Raw genomic sequence first — 19,189 nt, 5'->3', positions numbered from 1 at the left:
TATATACATACACACACACACACACATACATATCATCATCATCGTCCTCCTCATCATCATTTAACGTCCATTTTCCGTGCAGGCATGGCTTGGACAGTTTGACAGGAACTAGCCAGCCAGGGACTTGTCCAGACTCTGATTGTCTGTTGTGGCTTAGTTTCTATGGCCGGTTGCCCTTCCTAATGCCAACCACTCCACAGAGTGTGTTGTGTGCTTTTTACATGCCACTAGCATGAGTACATTTATGCAACACTGGTATGAGTGCATTTCCTGCAGCACTGACACCTGCAAGGAACAAGCCTCTCTTTCTCTCTCTCTCTCTCTCTCTCTCTCTCTCTCTATATATATATATATATATATATATATATATATATATATATATATATAAACAAATAGTAAATGAGTATATGCATATATACGTACAGGTATGTGTGTACCGACATCCACCTGTATGTATAGGTGCATATCTGGGTACAGGACATTGCAAACAAAACGTAGACGAGAAAACACACAAGCCACAAAGAGAACATTCTACTTCATCAGCTACCCCCGTTTTAACACCAGCGTTTCGAAGATCGAGGCAGGACGCATCGTTAAAACGGCTCTTCCTATGGACCGCAAATTAAATTTGTATACACAAATTAAATCTTGCCATGGAGGAATGTAGTGGCGGACAAAAAACAAGACAGGAAAACAAACAGAAAAGGCTATACGGCCAGACGGGAAAAATTATTTGTGTATGAACGCTGTGAGGCACGAACTTGAAAGGGACGAAGTAGTTATATATATATATATATATATATATATATATATATATATAGTGTGTGTGTATCACTCAGGATGAAAGGTAGACCGTATGATGCATGTGTGTAAACTGCCATGCTACACGGCGGTGAAACATCGGCCATGACTACTGAGGACATGCATAGGCTTGAAAGAAATGAAGCTTGTATGATCGGTTGGATGTGTAATGTCAGTGTGTATACACAACAGAGTGCTAGCGAAAAGCTGGACATAAGAAGCATCAAATGTGGTGTGCAAGAGAGTTGGCTGTGCTGGTATGGTCATGTGTCACATATGGATGAGGACAACTGTGTGAGGAAGTGCCACACCCTAACTGTGGAAGGAACCTGCAGAAGAGGTAGACCCAGGAAGTCAAGGGATGAGGTGGTGAAGCATGACCTTTGAACATTGGGCCTCACAGAGGCAATGACAGGAGACTGAAACCTTTGGAGATATACTGTGATTGAGAAGCCCCAACAACTTAAGTGAGGTTGCAACCATGGCTGATGCCAGTGTTGCATGTCTAGCCCATTTAAAAGTACCCTTGATGCATCAGGTGATATGATATGCTTGAGAAGACCGGTTGAGTCAAGCAAAACTAAAATCGTAGTTGTGGCCAGTGCTACCTGACTGGCTCCCATGCCAGTGGCATGTAAAAAGCACCATCTGAATGTGGTCGATGCCAGGTCCGCCTGACTGGCTCCTGTGCTGGTGGCACGTAAAAAGCACCATCCAAACATGGTCGATGCCAGTGCCCCCTGACTGGCTCCCATGCCAGTGGCATATAAAAAGCACCATCTGAACACAGTTAATGCCAGGTCCACCTGACTGACTCCTGTGCTGGTGGCACGTAAAAAGCACTATCCAAACATGATCAATGCTTGACCCACCTGACTGGCTCCGGTGCCAGTGCCACATAAAAAGCACCCACTACACCCTTGGAGTGGTTGGCATTAGGAAGGGCATCCAGCTGTTGAAACATTGTCAGATCAGTTTGGAACCTGGTGCAGCTGCTGGCTTTCCAGACCTCAGTCAAACAGTCCAATCCATGCCAGCATGGAAAATGGACGTTAAACGATGATGATGATATATATATATCTATATCTATCTATTTATATACATATATGTATCTATCTGTCTACCAATCTATATATTTATTTATCAATATCTATTTATACATATCAAAGCCAGATGTAGAGGATTCTTTGGAAACAATGTGATCCAATAATTGTTGTTGTTAGGCCTAACTTGGCCTAACAATAAAGTAAATCATGAGCGATATCCAAGCTACAGTGGAGAAGACAAGCCACTGAATTTGGTTAAAAAGAGATGAGCAATGGCTAGAAGAATATTGAGGGAAGTCTATTAACCAGTTAATCTATCAAGTGGGGCCTCAGCTCAGTAAGGAGTGCCAGTGTGCAATAATGTCATTGAGAGGAAAGCCCCCATAATGGTACATTCTCTCCTGATGACCCCACAAACCTACTAGTACCAAATATGTGTAGCACTTGTATCTGTAAATTGTTTGCAAATAATATACAAATGTGTGTATATATCTATATATCCATTCAGTTTGTTTATGGGAAACATTTTGAATATGCATACAAAAGCTCCTATTTTATTAAGCCGGTTACAACCTAACAATACCAACTGTCAATAATAACATTTGGGGATTGCACCAAGCTGTGCTGGTATAATGCTGGATAAATATAGTATTGAAAATCATGGAATTTATAAATATTTTAATGCATCACTATGCACATCTCCACAAATCATAGTCCATATTCATGGGATGATTATAGTACAGACCAACATAGCTTCTCTGGATATCAGGTGGATCATATTCACGCATTCATTTCTTCAGGCGATATATATATATATATATGATATCACTCACTGGTTGTAAAAGCATTCCACCATCATATAAGAGTGTTGATCATTTCCACTGTTCCATGGAAACATGTCTGGCCATGGAAAAAAATAGCTTAGTTGGTAACAAGCAAGAGTTGGGGACTGAAAAGGCATCCGGCCATAGAAGATCTACCTTAACAAATTCCAGCTCATTCATACAAGTATGGAAAAGTGGACATTAAATTGATGATGATGATGATGATGTTAATGATTACGGCAATGATGATGAAAACAGCAATGAAGATGTTGATGCTGATTAAATTTAAAAAGGCAAAGGAAAAATTAGGAGAAGAAACAGTAATCACAAAGAGACTTAAACCACTTAACCTTGCTATGGTCCATGTATATTACTATGTTTCTGGTGCTGCACCATTTCGCACATGGCTGATTGGTTTTTGTAGTCCTTTCATAGTTTGATGACACTTTATATTCATCACTCTTGATTTTAAGCTGAAATTTCATCAAAGGCATTTTTGCCTTTCATTTCTTAAGTGTTGATATAATAAACAGTGTTGTGTACTGGAATAGAGTTACTGAGCTGTATCTTTCATCGAGAAACAACTGGCTTGTTGCCCATTCAGAATAAATCAATATTATGTGTTGCTTCTGGTGATTGTGATCAGCCAATAGCCCTTATATCCCACTATTTGTAGCTTTAAATATACGACCCCTAATTTAAAGGAGTGAAATATTTTCTTTCTGTCTCTTGGAGTAGTTCAAGTGAATATACATAAGTTTCTTCATTGGCTTGGCAATATTTTGAATATAGTATTTCACTAAGACAAAACACTGTTTAATATCTGAAGTCAAAAATATATTCTTTTATATTTTCTTAAATGCTGTCACCCAATTCCATGTCAGTGACAGCATTTAATCAATAAATTTAGTTAGATCAACACAATTAAGAAAAAAAATTTGTGCTCCGTTTAATGAAGCATTAAATCTATTATTAAACTAGAATTGTTCCCAAACCTCCTTTAAAGTTATTAATTTATGCTTTTATCTTTTACTTGTTTCTCTCATTGGTGGTGCACCAGCAAAAGTCAAACAAATAAGTCTGGTAGTTATTTTATCGGTCTCTTTTGCTGAGCTGCAAAGTTATAGGGACATAAACTGACACCTGTTGTCAAGCAGTGGTGGTGGGACAAACACAACTACTCACACACACATGTATGCATGTATGCACAACAGGCTTTCAAGGCATTGGTTGGCCCTGAGTTATAGCAGAAACAATTGCCCAAGATACTGAGCAGTAGGACTGAACTTGAAACTACATGGTTGCAAAACAAGCCATGCCTGCAAAGAAAACACTTATAATACCGTGTATTACTGTAGTAGTCCTCCTCACTAATGCTGTTGCTTTGCTTTCCTAATCTGTTTGTTTACACTTGTTCACATTTATTAAATAGAAACATATCTGATGAAGAATCCAAGTTTAATTCTTTAATTTATGGATAATGTAATATTTAAAAGCACATTTATTTTTAATTATTGTAATTAATTGGTAGAATATTTCCACTGAATCGGAAAGAAAGTCTATGACATTTAGCCAGCCAATTATAGTGTGCAACCAATCACTGTATACCGTTGAACTATGTACACAAGCAGCTATTATTCTACAATAATGAAAATTATTGCAACCACCTTAACTATCAACAATCAGATTGAATAATGATGTAAGGCTTACACCTTTATGATAAGGAATTTGGGTAATAATGAGAGTATGTTGGATTGGTTTCTAAATGGAATTTTCTGCTATTCTTGCTTGTTAATGCAAGATATCTTCCAATGTATACAAGTAAAGCTGTAAACTGGTAGAATTGTTAGCATGGACAAAGCACTTTGTGGCATTTCATCTGTCGTTAGTTTTTATGTTCTGAGTTTGAATTCTGCCAACGTTGACTTCGCCTTGCATTGTTTCATAGTAGATAAAATAAGTACCAGCTGAGCACTGGGATTGATGCAATTGACTCAACCACTTCCTGAAATTGCTGGAACTGTGCCAAAATTTAAAATCAGTAATAAAAGTGTGCACGTGTGTGCACAAATACTGGTCAGTAGTGTATGTGTGTCTATGTGTGTGTGTATATATATATATATATATATATATATATATATATATATATATATATATACCTTTCTCATTTTCCCTATTTCTCTCTTTGTCGCCTTATTCCTTTACTCTTCTATGCCATCATTTCATTAATCTATACCCTTTTCATTTTCCCTCTTTGTCTCTGATGACAGAATATCCCATACTCTGGGATATCCCAGAAACAGCTGTAAGACTTTGAATTTTTTGCCTTGCCTCACTACTTTAATCAATATGCACACACACATATATATGTACATCATACATATATACATAAATATATATATACATATATATATGTATATATATAGACATGCACATGCTTATATATATACACACACACAAACACATAAATAATTTTAATAATTTTAATTATATATATACACATATATACATATATACATATATATATATATATATATATATATATATATATATATATATATATATATATATATAAAAGAGAGAGAGAGAGAGAGAAACAGACAGACAGACAGACAGAGAGAAAATGTTAGATACAGCTAAGATTTTTTTGTAGTAGTGTTAATTGGCATAAGTATGTCAATTTAATTTGACTGAAAGCATTGCAAGTTCTTCATGTAACCAACTATATGTTCAGTTATACTGGAAGGATATCATCATCTTTACATTTAAATTGAGATACAATTTTAAATTTAAATATTTATATATTTATACTGAAGCATATACATGCTTTCATACACAAACACATATATCTAATACCAAAACAAACCAACCAAAAATGAAATATAACAATGAAAAACATATGAGAAGGAGAGTAAAATTTTCTCAAAATTAGTATTTGTTAGAGTGCTTATACATAAATTATAGACAGCTCATATATTATGGAGAGAACTCTTCCGTCACAACAAATTAAAAGGAAGTACTTTATGAGAAACAAACACAATCCTCATGCATTTACTAACAAACCAAAAACATTTAACAAGGTTTCATGTATTTCTGTCAAAGAGGAATTGAGAAAGCTAGGCCTGTAACTATGTCAATGAAGTAGGATGGGGCTAAATTTTGGGTCGAAATTTGCTAAATATTTAATGTGGTATTTATAGTTCATTAAAGTGTCTACGAAACCTCCATGTTCAAGTAATTGTTACTTAATCCTCTTAGTACCATCTTTGTTCAATACCTGCTTCACAGCTTTCTGACCATCCAGTCTAGAAGGCTGTGAGGCAACTCTTGAACAAAGGTTGTTAAAGTTGTGTTAATTCAGTATTTACTTGTAAAATTTTAGATTACTGGAAATAACACAATAAAACTACTGAAAAATAACAATGAAAACTAATGGCAGCATACTCATAGTCTTTTAACTTTTACTTGTTTCACTTATTGCACTTTGGCCATGCTGGAGTATTACTTTGAAAGGTTCTGTTAAACAAAGCAGTCCCAGTACTTTTTCTTTTTGTAAGGTCTCTTTTGCCAAACGAAGTTATAGGGACAGAAACAAACCAACACCAGTGATGGGGTACAAACACAAAGACATACTATAGATATATATACCTTTATATATATATATATATATATATATATACGACAGAGTGTAAGTACTTTGAGAGAAAAGTTAGACCTAAGAAGCATCAGCTGTGGTGTGCAAGAGAGATGATTGTGCTGGTATGGACATGTGGCAAGAATGGATGAGGATAGCTGTGTAAAAAAGTGCCACACCCTAGCAATTGAGGGAACCTGTGGAAGAGGTAGACCCTGGGATGAGGTCGTGAAACACAACCTTCGAACATTAGGCCTCATCGAGGCAATGACTAGTGAACGAGACCTTTGGAAATATGCTGTGTGTGAGAAAACCCGGCAAGCCAAGTGAGACCATAATCTGTGGCCTCTGCCAGGGGTGTAGACAACCCATTTATTCATACCTTTACTTCATTGGACACTAAGAACCCTGCTTGCGAAGACCTGTTGAGGCAAGTGAATTTGGAATTTGAAATCTGAAATCAAAATCGAACCGAATCCGATGACTGGCATCCATGTCAACCTCTCCTTCATTAGACACTAAACACTGCTTGCGAAGACCTGTTGGGGCAAGTGAAATCATAATTGAACCATACTCAATGACTGGCACTTGTGCCAGTGGAGCACTAACAGCACTAACAGCACTGTCCGGGCATGTTCATTGCCAGAGCAGCTGTCTGGCTTCCGTACTAGTGGCCCGTAAATAGCACCATTTGAGCATAATCGTTACCAGCGTTGCCTTCTAGCACTTGTGGTGGTGCCGCTGGACTGGCTCCCGTGCAGGTGACATGTAAAAAACACCTTTTTGAGCGTGGCTGTTACCAGTACTGTGTGACTGGCCTTCGTGCCGGTGGCACGTAAAAGCACCCACTACACTCTTGGAGTGGTTAGCGTTAAGAAGGGCATCCAGCTGTAGAAACTCTGCCAGATCAGATTGGAGCCTGGTGCAGCCTTCTGGCTTGCCAGTCCTCAGTCAAATCATCCAATCCATGCTAGCATGGAAAGCGGACGTTAAACGATGATGATGGTGATGATGATATACAATGGGCTTCTTTCAGTTTCTGTTCACCAAATCCACACATAAGGCTTTGGTCTGCTTGGAGTTGTAGTAGAAGACATTTGCATAAGGTACTACACAGTAAGACTGAACCCAAGGCTACCTGGTTGACAAGCAAACTTCTTAACCAAAAACAGTCAGGCCATTAAGAATAGTGTAGAAAGGAAATATTGGTTTTAAATTTTGGCACAAGGCCAGCAATTTGGGGGGAGAGGGTAAGCTGATTATATGGACACCAGTCATCAACTGGTACTTATTTTATTGATCCCAAAAGAATAAAAGACAAAGCTGACCTCGGTGAAATTTGAACTCAGAATGTAAAGATGGATGAAATACCACTAAGTATTTTATCTTTTGCCCAGTATGCTAATAATTCAGCCAGTTCGCTGCTTTATAGAAAGGAAATATTAAGAAGCTCAATGATTATTAAACAGTTCAATCACTAAATATTGTTTAATTGGAGGGTATGTGATTAAAAAAACAGTGATAAAAATATTGCATAATAATAAACATGTGCAATGAAGGTATATATAACTTGAGTGATTTGAAATTCATGACTCGAATATAATTCAATGAATGTGAAACAAAGATAGCAACTGAACATCAGGGGTATTTTCTATTTCGTGCAAGAGAGAAACTATATTTGGTAGCGCAAGAGGAAAATATTCGATAAAATATGAATAAAGAATACACAGCATAAAAGAAGGATTATGAGGTGCTAGACAAGCATTAGATTTTTCATCACAATATTAAACCTCATAAGATGTATGACATAAACCAGTTAAACCCTTGCTTGTATGTATGTGTGTGTGTGGGGGGGGGGGAATAGATGTTAATGACAGCATTCACAGTTGGTAGAGGTGGTGAGAATGCTGTTGTTTATCTGCAAGATAGTCCTTATTGAACAGACCTATGACCAATGACATTTCGACCATGAAACTCCATCCCTTCTCTTAAGCATTGCATATCTAAGACAAATTGCCTATGGTGACTTTTTCAAAACAGTAGTGTGTAATTTGAAGCAAGTTTGACTGTTATTTCCAGCAAATCGAGGAACCATGTATATGTTCTTTGCTTGGCTTGTGGTGGCGATGATTGTTGAAGTGATTTGTAAATGAAGCAGAAATCTGAACTTGAAGCACTACAGGGAAAAATAATCATTTGATGCTGTAAGAATATTTAAGAAAGTGAGAAAGACTTCATACTCTCTCTCTCTCCCTCTCTTTCTTTCTCTCTTTCTCTCATTTATACCATTTATACACATTCTCTTTTTCACAATTACACATGCATAAGCACTCACCCCCAAGACTTGTATCGTATATATGCCTCATACGTTTAAAACAGAAAAGATGGCGATAAGACTTACATCTAAAGTATGTTTGAAAGATATACATTTGTCTTGACTGCATGGTAGAATTTAGTGTCACTCAAATGACAGCTTTTGCTTTCAAAGAGGAGATAATGCCAGTTATAGATTTTAATGGTGATTTAAAAGAAATAGATGATAGCTATGGAATTGTGCACTGGGTATGGATAAAAGGATAGAACGTTAAGAATGGCATAAAAGATGTGCGGTATATGCTTTTTTTTTCTTAAAAAAAAAAAGAAATGGTAAACAATAATGAATATAATAGAGAAAAATATAAATATTGATTGTTGGAGGAGACAGTAAAAGTATTAAAACTCAAGGTATTCCAAGCCTGCACCAATGACCATGCAGTTATTTGTGAGCCAATGTTACTGATGATTTATACTTATAGTGTTAGAATTACAAATAGAAAAGAAAAAAGGCATAAAGAATCAAAAGAAAAAACATAAGAAATCTATAGAAGCAGAATTAAAAAAACAAAACTACTGTAATAAGACATTAGCAACTAGAAGCTACTAAAATGTCTAAATAGAATTGTGAAATAGTAAACACAAGTTTTAGAGGAGAATGGACTGAAACGTTTTAAGGACAGATGGTTGAAAAGACATTTTGGATCAAGATGTAGTCAGTAAAAGAATATTTCCTAAAACTATTGCATGCTTTCATTCCCTAAAAAGATTGTAAGGAAGATTATAAGAAATAAAGAAAGATATTGATAAAACGACGGAGAAAATGTATAGTGGGGAAAATACATAACAACAGTTAGAAGGTTAGAAAACAAAATGTAAAAAAGAAGTTCAGCCGAAGAAAATAAATGCCTGAGGAATTCTTATATTTCAGAATGTTAGCATATCTAGTGTAGTTTTGTCATAAATCATTCAAAACATTGTCTCAGAAAAACAGCCAGAATATGAAATACTACTTGACATTAAATTGATCTCAATCTAAATTCCACATCTGTAGAGTATTGAGAAATAGATACCATACTTAGTACATCGCTTCCTTACAAAGTGACTGAGATTTATTTAGGGTGGGGTTTTTGATGATTCTGACATTTTAGAACTATGACAAAGATAAACTTCTCTAACATTAATTATGAATATACACATAATTATTTTAAAATATAATTTATATTTCTAAAGCAAGAAATGTTTATAAATGTCTTGTAAATGAATTTTACATTGGGTATCACTTTATATTAATAAGAATAGGAAGGTATTATCCGTAGTTGAATTTTACTAGCCATTTAATATGATGAATTAATATTTATATCCAAGACGTGAGACATGCATCACTATCATGGATTTCTTCCCTTTATCTTATTTTTTTTTTACCATTTAGTCAAGAAGGGAAGGATAGTTCTTATAACTATTTTCCCTAGGCTTCTAAGATTGGTAGGAAGATGATAAGAATCGAGAATCAAAGACTAGTTTTCAATACATACAACGGAGTAAAAACAGTTAAAAGCATTCAAAGATCGGGTAGTGGTGTAAAACTGAGTAATGGAATAAATCTGCCACCAAATAACTCACACCACTAGAAGCTCAAAAAAATAGCACAAGATTTTGCTGCTCTAACAAGTCTATTAATCTATCACCTAGATTGGTTTCAAATTTTGGCACAAGGCCAGCAATTTTGTGGGAGAGGGTAAGTCGATTACATTAACCCCAGTGTTCAACTAGTAATTATTTTATCGACCGATGAAAAGCTAAATCAATCTCCATGGAATTTGAACTCAGAATATAAAGACAGACAAAATGCCACTAAACATTTTGCCCAGCATGCTAATGGTTCTGTCAGCTTGATGCCTTCTGCTACCCTAGGTTAATACTTTATTATATTGGTTTCAAATTTTGACATAAGATCACCAGATTTGAGAGGGGATGGAGTAAGGTAATTTCATCAACTCTAGTGTTTAACTGGTGCTTATTTCATAGACCCCAAAAAGATCAAACACAAAGTCGACTTCATCAGGTTTAACACATGGAAAGCTACTATGAATACTGCCAAACAGTTTTTCTATATTTTAACAACTTTCTTATTTGCCATTTAGTTAATATTTGGATATTTTTAAAGTTACTAAGTGGAATATCTAATAGAGGAGCAAAGTGTCAGAGAGAGAGAGAGAGAGAGAGAGAGAGAGAGAGAGAGAGAGAGAGAGAGAGAGAGGAAGACTTGTTATTTAGTGTCAGAGTCAGTCCTGATTGAGCTGACTTATGCTAGAAAGCAGTCCAGCCATGACCACACACAGATTTCTATCTTTCTTTTTCAAGCGAAATGTATTGAAGACTACATTATCTAAGATGTCTTTCTTTCCTTAAAATGTCAGAGAAGGGGAAGTGATTTGAAGATTTGATTCATTGCTTGTCTTGCTGTTGTTTTTACTCTAGAGCAAGCCTGACTGAGCAGACCTCTGGAAGGGATAGCTGAGAATGCTTAGGAGTAAAAAATTTAAAGGATTCATAAAAATGAAGAGCTTCAAATAAAATATTGCACAATATAGGTGTAGGAGTGGCCGTGTGGTAAGTAGCTTGCGTACCAACCACATGGTTCCGGGTTGAGTCCCACTGCATGGCACCTTGGGCAAGTGTCTTCTGCTATAGCCTTGGGCCGACCAAAGCCTTGTGAGTGGATTTGGTAGATGGAAACTGAAAGAAGCCCGTTGTATATATGTGTGTGTGTGTTTATATGTTTGTCTGTGTTTGTCCCCCCAACATTGCTTGACAACCGATGCTGGTGTGTTTCCGTCCCCGTAACTTAGCGGTTCGGCTAAAGAGACTGATAGAATAAGTACTAGGCTTACAAAGAATAAGTCCTGGGGTCGATTAGCTCGACTAAAAGGCGGTGCTCCAGCATGGCCACAGTCAAATGACTGAAACAAGTAAAAGAGTAAAAGAGAGACTAATGCATATATAGATAGATTCATTTATTCTTGTGTTTTAGTTAGTGGAAGCCATGCAGAGTACTACTTTGAAGGGTTTAATCCAGCAAATCGTTCCCAGCACTTAATTTTATTTCAAGTCCAGTACTTATTCTCTCAGGTCTTTTGTTGAACTACCAAGTTACATGGCCATAAACAACACCACACTGGTTGTCAAGTGGTGGGTTGGATGAACACAAAGACATGCACACAGACGTGCACACATACATGCTCACGCATACATGTACGTACAACATGGGCCTCTGCAGTTTTTGTCACCAAAAATGCACTCTTGAAGCATTAGTCAGACAGGGTTCTCAATAGAAGTTATTTGTGAATGTATTCATTGTGAAAATGAACCTAAAACCATATGGTTACAAAGCAAACTTCTTAACCAGACAGCCATAAGACTTTTGGGTATTCTTAAGCCATAGAGTTCACCAAATGGAATAAGTTCTTGTTTCTTAATGAGAAGAGAATTATGACAGTTTGATCAAGGCCTTCCATTTTATGAACTTCATGCAATTGATTTTTTTTGTTGATGTGAACCATTATCGCAGAAACTCGTGGTCGTTAGTGTTTTGTTGTATTCTTTCAAAATACAAAAGTTCAAGCTATGGACAGAACCTGTTGCTGTGTACCAGGCAATTATTATAATGGAATAACATAGTAAAGCTGTCACATAAAAAATAAAAGAAAGGCTTAAATGGTACCCAAAGAAGTTAAATCTATAAATGAGTTAGAATATCATATGACAGATTTACAGTGCTAGAAGATAATCATTAAAAAAAAAGAGATTTCCAAATATCTGACATCTTGAAGATAGGGTATAAAAAAATAACCAGAAGTGCATCTATGTCAATATAAACCTAGATCTAATAAAGAAGTATATGCACAGAATGGCTGAGATAGAATTGTAATAGAATCATAAGAGTGTTATTCATAACTTATTTCAATACAGAGCTGTACTAAAAAACAAACATATTTTGAAGAAAATATCTCTGCCAAAGAGAGATGTAACTACATCACCTATTATTCTTTCCACATAGTAACAATTACCCTTTGGATGACAAGATGTCAACATGGTCATTAGAGACAATTTTGTAATTAGTACTCTAGACAGAGTAGATAAACAGAATAAACTACAATAACATCTATATCTCTGCACTGGTGTATTTTGTGTGTTTGTATGTATGTATATAATTATATATGTATGTAATTATGTATACATATTTGTGTGTGTATGTATGTATGTGTGAGTGTGTATTGATATATATATATATATATATATATATATATATATATATACACATGTATGTATACATATATTTATATACATATATATATATGTATGTGTATGTATACATATATTTATATACATATATATATATGTATGTGTATGTATACACATATATATATATACACGTATATATATGTATGTGTGTGTGTGCATGTGTGTGTGTATATATATATATATATAGATATAGATATTTGTACATACACACACACACACATACACACATATATTGCTTGACCTAGTGGTTAGAGTGTTGCACTCATGATCATGATATCATGGTTTCAATTCCTAGACCAAGTGGTGCTTTGTGTCCTTGAGCAAAACATTTCCTCTCATGTATCTTAGAGATCACTTCAACACTTGACATGTGGTACACTGTGCACCTCTATTGGCAAAGTCAATTTGACAGAGAGAGTGAGTTAATGTGCAGCACATACATTTGACCACTATAAACAAATCATCTGTGCAGGTGGTTTGGCTAAAGCTGAACACTCATACTTTGTCTCTTTGGTGGGAGAGTCCATCAAATATATATAAAATATATAGTTTAATCAGAGCTTGTTATTAACAATAACTCACTTTAATACAGAAGGAAAATGTAATGCTCGTTGTGAGCTATATTCAAAATAATATTATTATGGAGGCAACACAGGCGAAGTCTAAAAGAGCATAATTGAAATACGCATCCAAAACTTATGGCATCGCTGCTGATGGTGGACCAGCCCTGGTATGTAGATGTATTTATGAACTTAGTGTAACATCCTGATGAGGGGAATGTCTTGGTCTAGAGCACTGCGACGCGTAATCACGGAAGTGTGAATTTGAGTCTCATAGGTGACAACCATTACTTTTTTCTGCAAAATAGGGGTAGCTTATCCTGTTCAGGCTATATTATTAGCATTATCCTGCGTTTGAGAATTTAAAATCACTTCTTTAACTTTCTAAGACATCTCAACGCTTCCAAAAGCAAACTTCGTTTGTTTGTTTACGTTCATCGTAATTTGAATTTAATATGAAATATGTCATATTCCTTGGCACATCTCTGAAACGGTCCGTAGATGTGATTTTTTTTTCTTTCGTTAGTTTTAATATGTCTTTAATACTTAATCCTTTCAAGTTAAATTTTTAATTTCATTATACAATGTACGATTTTAAATGTAATTATGATATTTTTTAAAATTCAATCATATTTTATGCATTGCATTGATATTGTCTATTTATATATATTTGTGTATTTTGGAATTTTGTTTCCATTTTATAGAGAATATATGTATTTATATACATAAGTTTTGGATGTGTATTTCAATTATGTTCTTTTAGACTTCGCCTGTGTTGCCTCCATAATAATATTATTTCGTGTCTATATATATATATATATATATATATATATATATATATATATATATATATGTATATATGTATACTCTTTACTCTTTTACTTGATTCAGTCCTTTTGACTGCAGCGATGCTGGAGCACCACCTTTAGTTGAAAAAATTGACCCCAGGACTTATTCTTTGTAAGTCTAGTACTATTCCATTGCCCTTTTTTGCTGAATCACTAAGTTACAGGGACGTAAACATACCAGCATTTGCGAGCAAGACAAATGAAAAGATACAAAATATAATGATTTATCACATACCATGGTTTCATTGTTACCATTTACATTACATAAATGTCTGCAAATCTTCAGTGTAACCATCATAGAAAATATAATTTGCAGAACTATACATGAAACGTCCTCACGAGAGAGAACATGCATACAGTTCTATCAATTATATTTGGGGGTATATTTCAAATGTCTTCATTTTGGTATGCCAAAGCTGGAAATGACTCTGCAGAAAATAATTTTCTGCATCAAAGCTTGCTGATTAGAGAACATGGTTATTTTTCTTAGTGGTCAGACCATATAGGGTCTACATTTAGCATATTAGGAGTCCACCTAGTGGTCATTCCTCTTACATGTATGTTATATATATATATATATATATATATATATATATATATATGGAGGCAAAGTGGCTGAGTTCCTTTCAAGTGCTGGGCCACACGGAGGTAAAGTGGCTAAGATGCTTTTGAATATTGGGCCTCATGAAGGCAATGACCAAAACCTTTGGGATTATGTCATACTTGAGAAGAAGACCAATTCAAGCCGAGCAAAATCACAGTTGTAGCAGATACCGGTATCATGCAAATGACACCCATGCTGGTGGCACATAAAAAGCACCCAGCACACTCCTGGAGTGGTTGGCATTAAGAAGGGTATCCATAGAAAACCATGCCAAATCAGACTGGAGTCTGGTGCAGCATGCCAGCCTCAGTCAAACTGTCCAACCCATGCCGGCATGGACAACGGCTATACAAATAGTGTGATATAAGCCATTCAAAAATTCCCATTGCTTTTTTCTTACACCTTCATTATCATTAATAGTGTGTGTTTTCTTCCTGCTTCTTTGATATTAATGATATTTTGTTTAAGCCTCTTTTTAGTTGTTGATAATGTTTTATGTTGAAACATTTTCAGTAGTAGGATTTGAGCTTACATTACAACTTATGCTTCATTGTCTTTTGTTTTCCAGTTAATATGCTTCATTTATTCATCATTGTGTTTTCAATATTTAAATGCACAGTCTGTTTAATAACAGCTTTGCAATATTTCATCTTAAACTGTTTGCTTTACATTTTCATTTTCAACTGTTGCATGCTTTCATTGCTTTAACAACAGTAATTATAGTTTTAGTGTTTTTCTCTTCAAAATAAGTAATACTAAGATTACATTGTTATTAAATATCAACATATTGGGTTGCTTCACTTCCATTTTGTATGTAACAATATTTGATCATATAACTGCATGTCATATATAAACAAACAATACACTTCTTTTGTTCAGTTTTCATCAAAAGGGTGACAATAACGTACATTAGATGACCTTAATTTCTTACTACACATAATTGTAGATAGGATAACACTGTTTATGATGATATTTCAATACAGTTAGTAACAAATACTAACTGTATTAAAATGCATCAAAGTGTGTGTGTGTGTATGTGTGTGCACATATATATTTTTATGTATTAAAATTTAATGGCAGTATTTAGGCAGTAATTTTTCATTGCTATATAAGTGTATGTTTTTTTAACATAGTTGCATTTCATCTTATGGCCCTATGTTATGTTTTCCACAGTTGACATTTGAGCTTACTTAATGCTGCATGCCTTACCAGCATTTGTCCCATATGCATGCATATACACTATAGAAATATATGATGCAATGATATTGAATAAAGTAAAAGTGCTATCTTAAAGATAACATGCTTGCACTGACTATCTTCCAGTGTTCTTTTGTTTTAATTATCTTTATATTTCATTATATTATTGCTCTTGACACGAATTCATTTTATATTCATCAAGTTTTCTCCTAAGATGCTTTACATGAAAAAGGTAATTTCATTACATTTGTAAGACAAGCAGTGTGAATGTTGTCTGTGTATGTTATAATATGCAAGCCACAGTATCAGTATAATTTTTATATTGAATACTTGCACATAGAATATGAAATATGGTGTGTATGTATTTAGTATTTTTGTTATCTTATTTCTTCAGACTTTTAAAAATATTTCCAGTAAACATCCAGAATTGAAACCATAAACCAGATTATTTAAAAAAATTAATTCAGTCGTTATATTTCATCCTTTCCACAGTGGTTCGTTCTTCAATTACTAACAGAGGTATAAAAAAAAAGACATAAGGAAAACCACTACAAAATGTAAGTAGGAATACCTTCTCTGATTCCATTGATATTAGAAAATAGGAAAAAATACAGATAAATTCTTGGAAATATTTGTTCCAAACCCAACTTCTATTATAAGTACTTTTTGTTTTATTATTATTATTATTAATTTTTGTAATTTACCTCATGTTATTCTGTTAAAGTTAGTTACCTTTTAACCCAAAAGTTTTTGATTAAAAACCACAAGATGTTTTTCGTTTGATCTCTTTTATTTCTCTATCTTTCTATCTCTTTCTCTTTTTCTTTTTTTTTTTTTTTTTTTTTTTTTGAAATTTCGAATGATCAATACTTACAGTTTATTGATTAACAAAAGCAACTGTGTTTATGCATACAATTCAAAAATCAATAAAAATGTGAAAATATGTTCAGAAAATTCCAGTAATGTTTTAGTAATACATGCTCAGATTTGTTGCTCACATGTTATATATACATGTATGTATGTATGCATGCATGTATATATGTATGTATATATATGTGTGTGTGTGTGTATATATTCATATATGTAAACATACACATATAGATATACACATAGATATATACATACACATGTTTATATATATATGCATATATATATATATATATATACACACACACACACACACACACACACACATACATACATACATATATATATACATGCATGCATGCATTTATATGCTTGCACACACATACATACACACTTATATGTACGTGTGTGTGTGTGTGTGTGTGTCACCTTATGCAGAAATGGAACTGGTAACTTCCACTATTCTTTGCCATAGATTATCATTGAACAGTCTCACTTGAAACTGCTAATGGACCTTACTTATAACTATTATTTATTCAATCATGAAACTGTGTAACACATACCTATCTTAGTCTGATACTTTCCCTATTTTTGAGAAACTGGTATGGCTAATATCCTTGACTGGGGCTATTTTTTACTTTTACATCTCTGTGACTTCTCCCTCCCAGACATAGTGATTTGGGACAGAGAAGAGAAACTGTTTACAGTTGTGGAAATCAGTTGCCCAGCAGATGCTAACATAAAGCTAAAGATTAGTGAGAAAGAAAATACCTACACTGAACTATTGAGAAATCTACAGTTATTCTAACCAGATTACAAGATCAGATTTATACCTGTGGGTTTCTGGGATATGTAACACACTGCCAAAGTACCAATCTAGAGAAATTAGGCTTCTCAAAACCAGAAAGCTGATTCAAAGACTACAGATCAAGTGTCAATTGAGTACAGCAATGTATTGATATACAAATTAATTTATTCCTAAAGACTGCTCGTAAAGTGAAAACTCATAAAACAGAGTAATAATTTCACATAGTAGCAATGTAATAAATCATAATTCAGAAAAATATTTTATCTATAAAATTTATAATACTTGTGCATAAATAGCAATAAAACAATAGTAGAATGTAAAGAATATTTTATGTAGAATAAAAAGAATGTCAAGATCATTCATAATAGAAAATATTATTGTTATCTTTTTCTGAATCACTTTCACTCACACAAGACATGTGCAAACCATCACTTGTAGACATGATCACCAATTCACAAGCACTCACAGACAAACTTGTAGATTTCTTTTAAAAAAACAAGTCTAGAGTTGTTTGTTTAGAAGAAGCTTGTCTTTGCTCTCTGTAAATTTCTCAGTAACAATCAGATGCATTTGTTATGGTAGTAGAAACCTTTGCACTTAGTTCAGGGTCTCATAAAGCGGGACCTCGTAAAGTGAGGTATTACTGTATGAGCCACCAATGAGCAGAAATGATTGTGAAATATCGATATCTGTTGTCCTCATTCACTGCCAGGGTGATTTTTTTAATATTTGGCTTTGGATTATACTGTTTCTTTTAATACTCTGTCTTTAAAGAGTAATTCCCTAGATGAATCACTGCAGCCTAAAAGCATTTAACAACTCACATACATTAGTATGTGGCACTGATAATGTATACAGGTACTTATTGTTATTTTCACTACTACTATTTCAATTTGTGGTCTTCAAATGCAGGTGTCATGATAAAAAGCATCCAATACACTCTGTAATCAAGCAGTGACAATGCAGAGTTTGAGAGGACTCTTTAATCTCTCGCTTATTGCTATACAACCTATATAGTGCTGGTGCTATGGAAAATTGCACCCATTACATTCTGTAAAATGGTTGGTGTTAGGAAGGGCTTCCAGTCATAGAAACTGTGCCAGAATTGAAACATTAAAGCAAGATGAGGCCCTAACAACCTTTAGATCCTCTTTAACTGTGCAACATAAAACAGAATTTAAAATGATGATGACGACAATAATGATTATCATTTGGGTAAAATTCAACAAGTGAAAGCATTCATTTCATATGAGGGTATAAAATAGCTTTTACATAGTAAATTAATGGAATATTAGCAATGATTCAAGTTTCATAGCTTGATAATGCTCTGAGTATATAAATGTTTTTCATTACATTTGCATTCTTCAGCCTGCAAAAATGTC

The 19,189-nt window shown here is 34.3% G+C and overlaps 1 protein-coding gene across 5 annotated transcripts in view; it reads left to right on the top strand.

Annotated features, from left to right (window-relative positions):
* The window catches only part of LOC106874554 (uncharacterized), a 261,011-nt gene that overhangs the window by 58,550 nt on the left and 183,272 nt on the right, over positions 1 to 19,189 (top strand). For all 5 annotated transcript variants that reach the window (XR_016241059.1, XM_089349035.1, XM_089349037.1 and 2 more), the window contains exon 3: positions 16,625 to 16,689. Coding sequence is in view for 4 of the 5 variants with exons in the window: in XM_089349035.1 (XP_089205161.1) it covers positions 16,625 to 16,671 (47 nt within the window). In the remaining variant the exon portion in view is untranslated. The remainder of the gene's footprint in view (positions 1 to 16,624; positions 16,690 to 19,189) is intronic.

Source organism: Octopus bimaculoides, chromosome 3, assembly GCF_046866305.1.
Source record: "Octopus bimaculoides isolate indiv1 chromosome 3, ASM4686630v1, whole genome shotgun sequence".
Lineage (NCBI taxonomy): Eukaryota > Metazoa > Mollusca > Cephalopoda > Octopoda > Octopodidae > Octopus > Octopus bimaculoides.
Note: the sequence above shows the minus strand (reverse complement) of the source record. Positions and strands in the feature narration are given on the sequence as shown.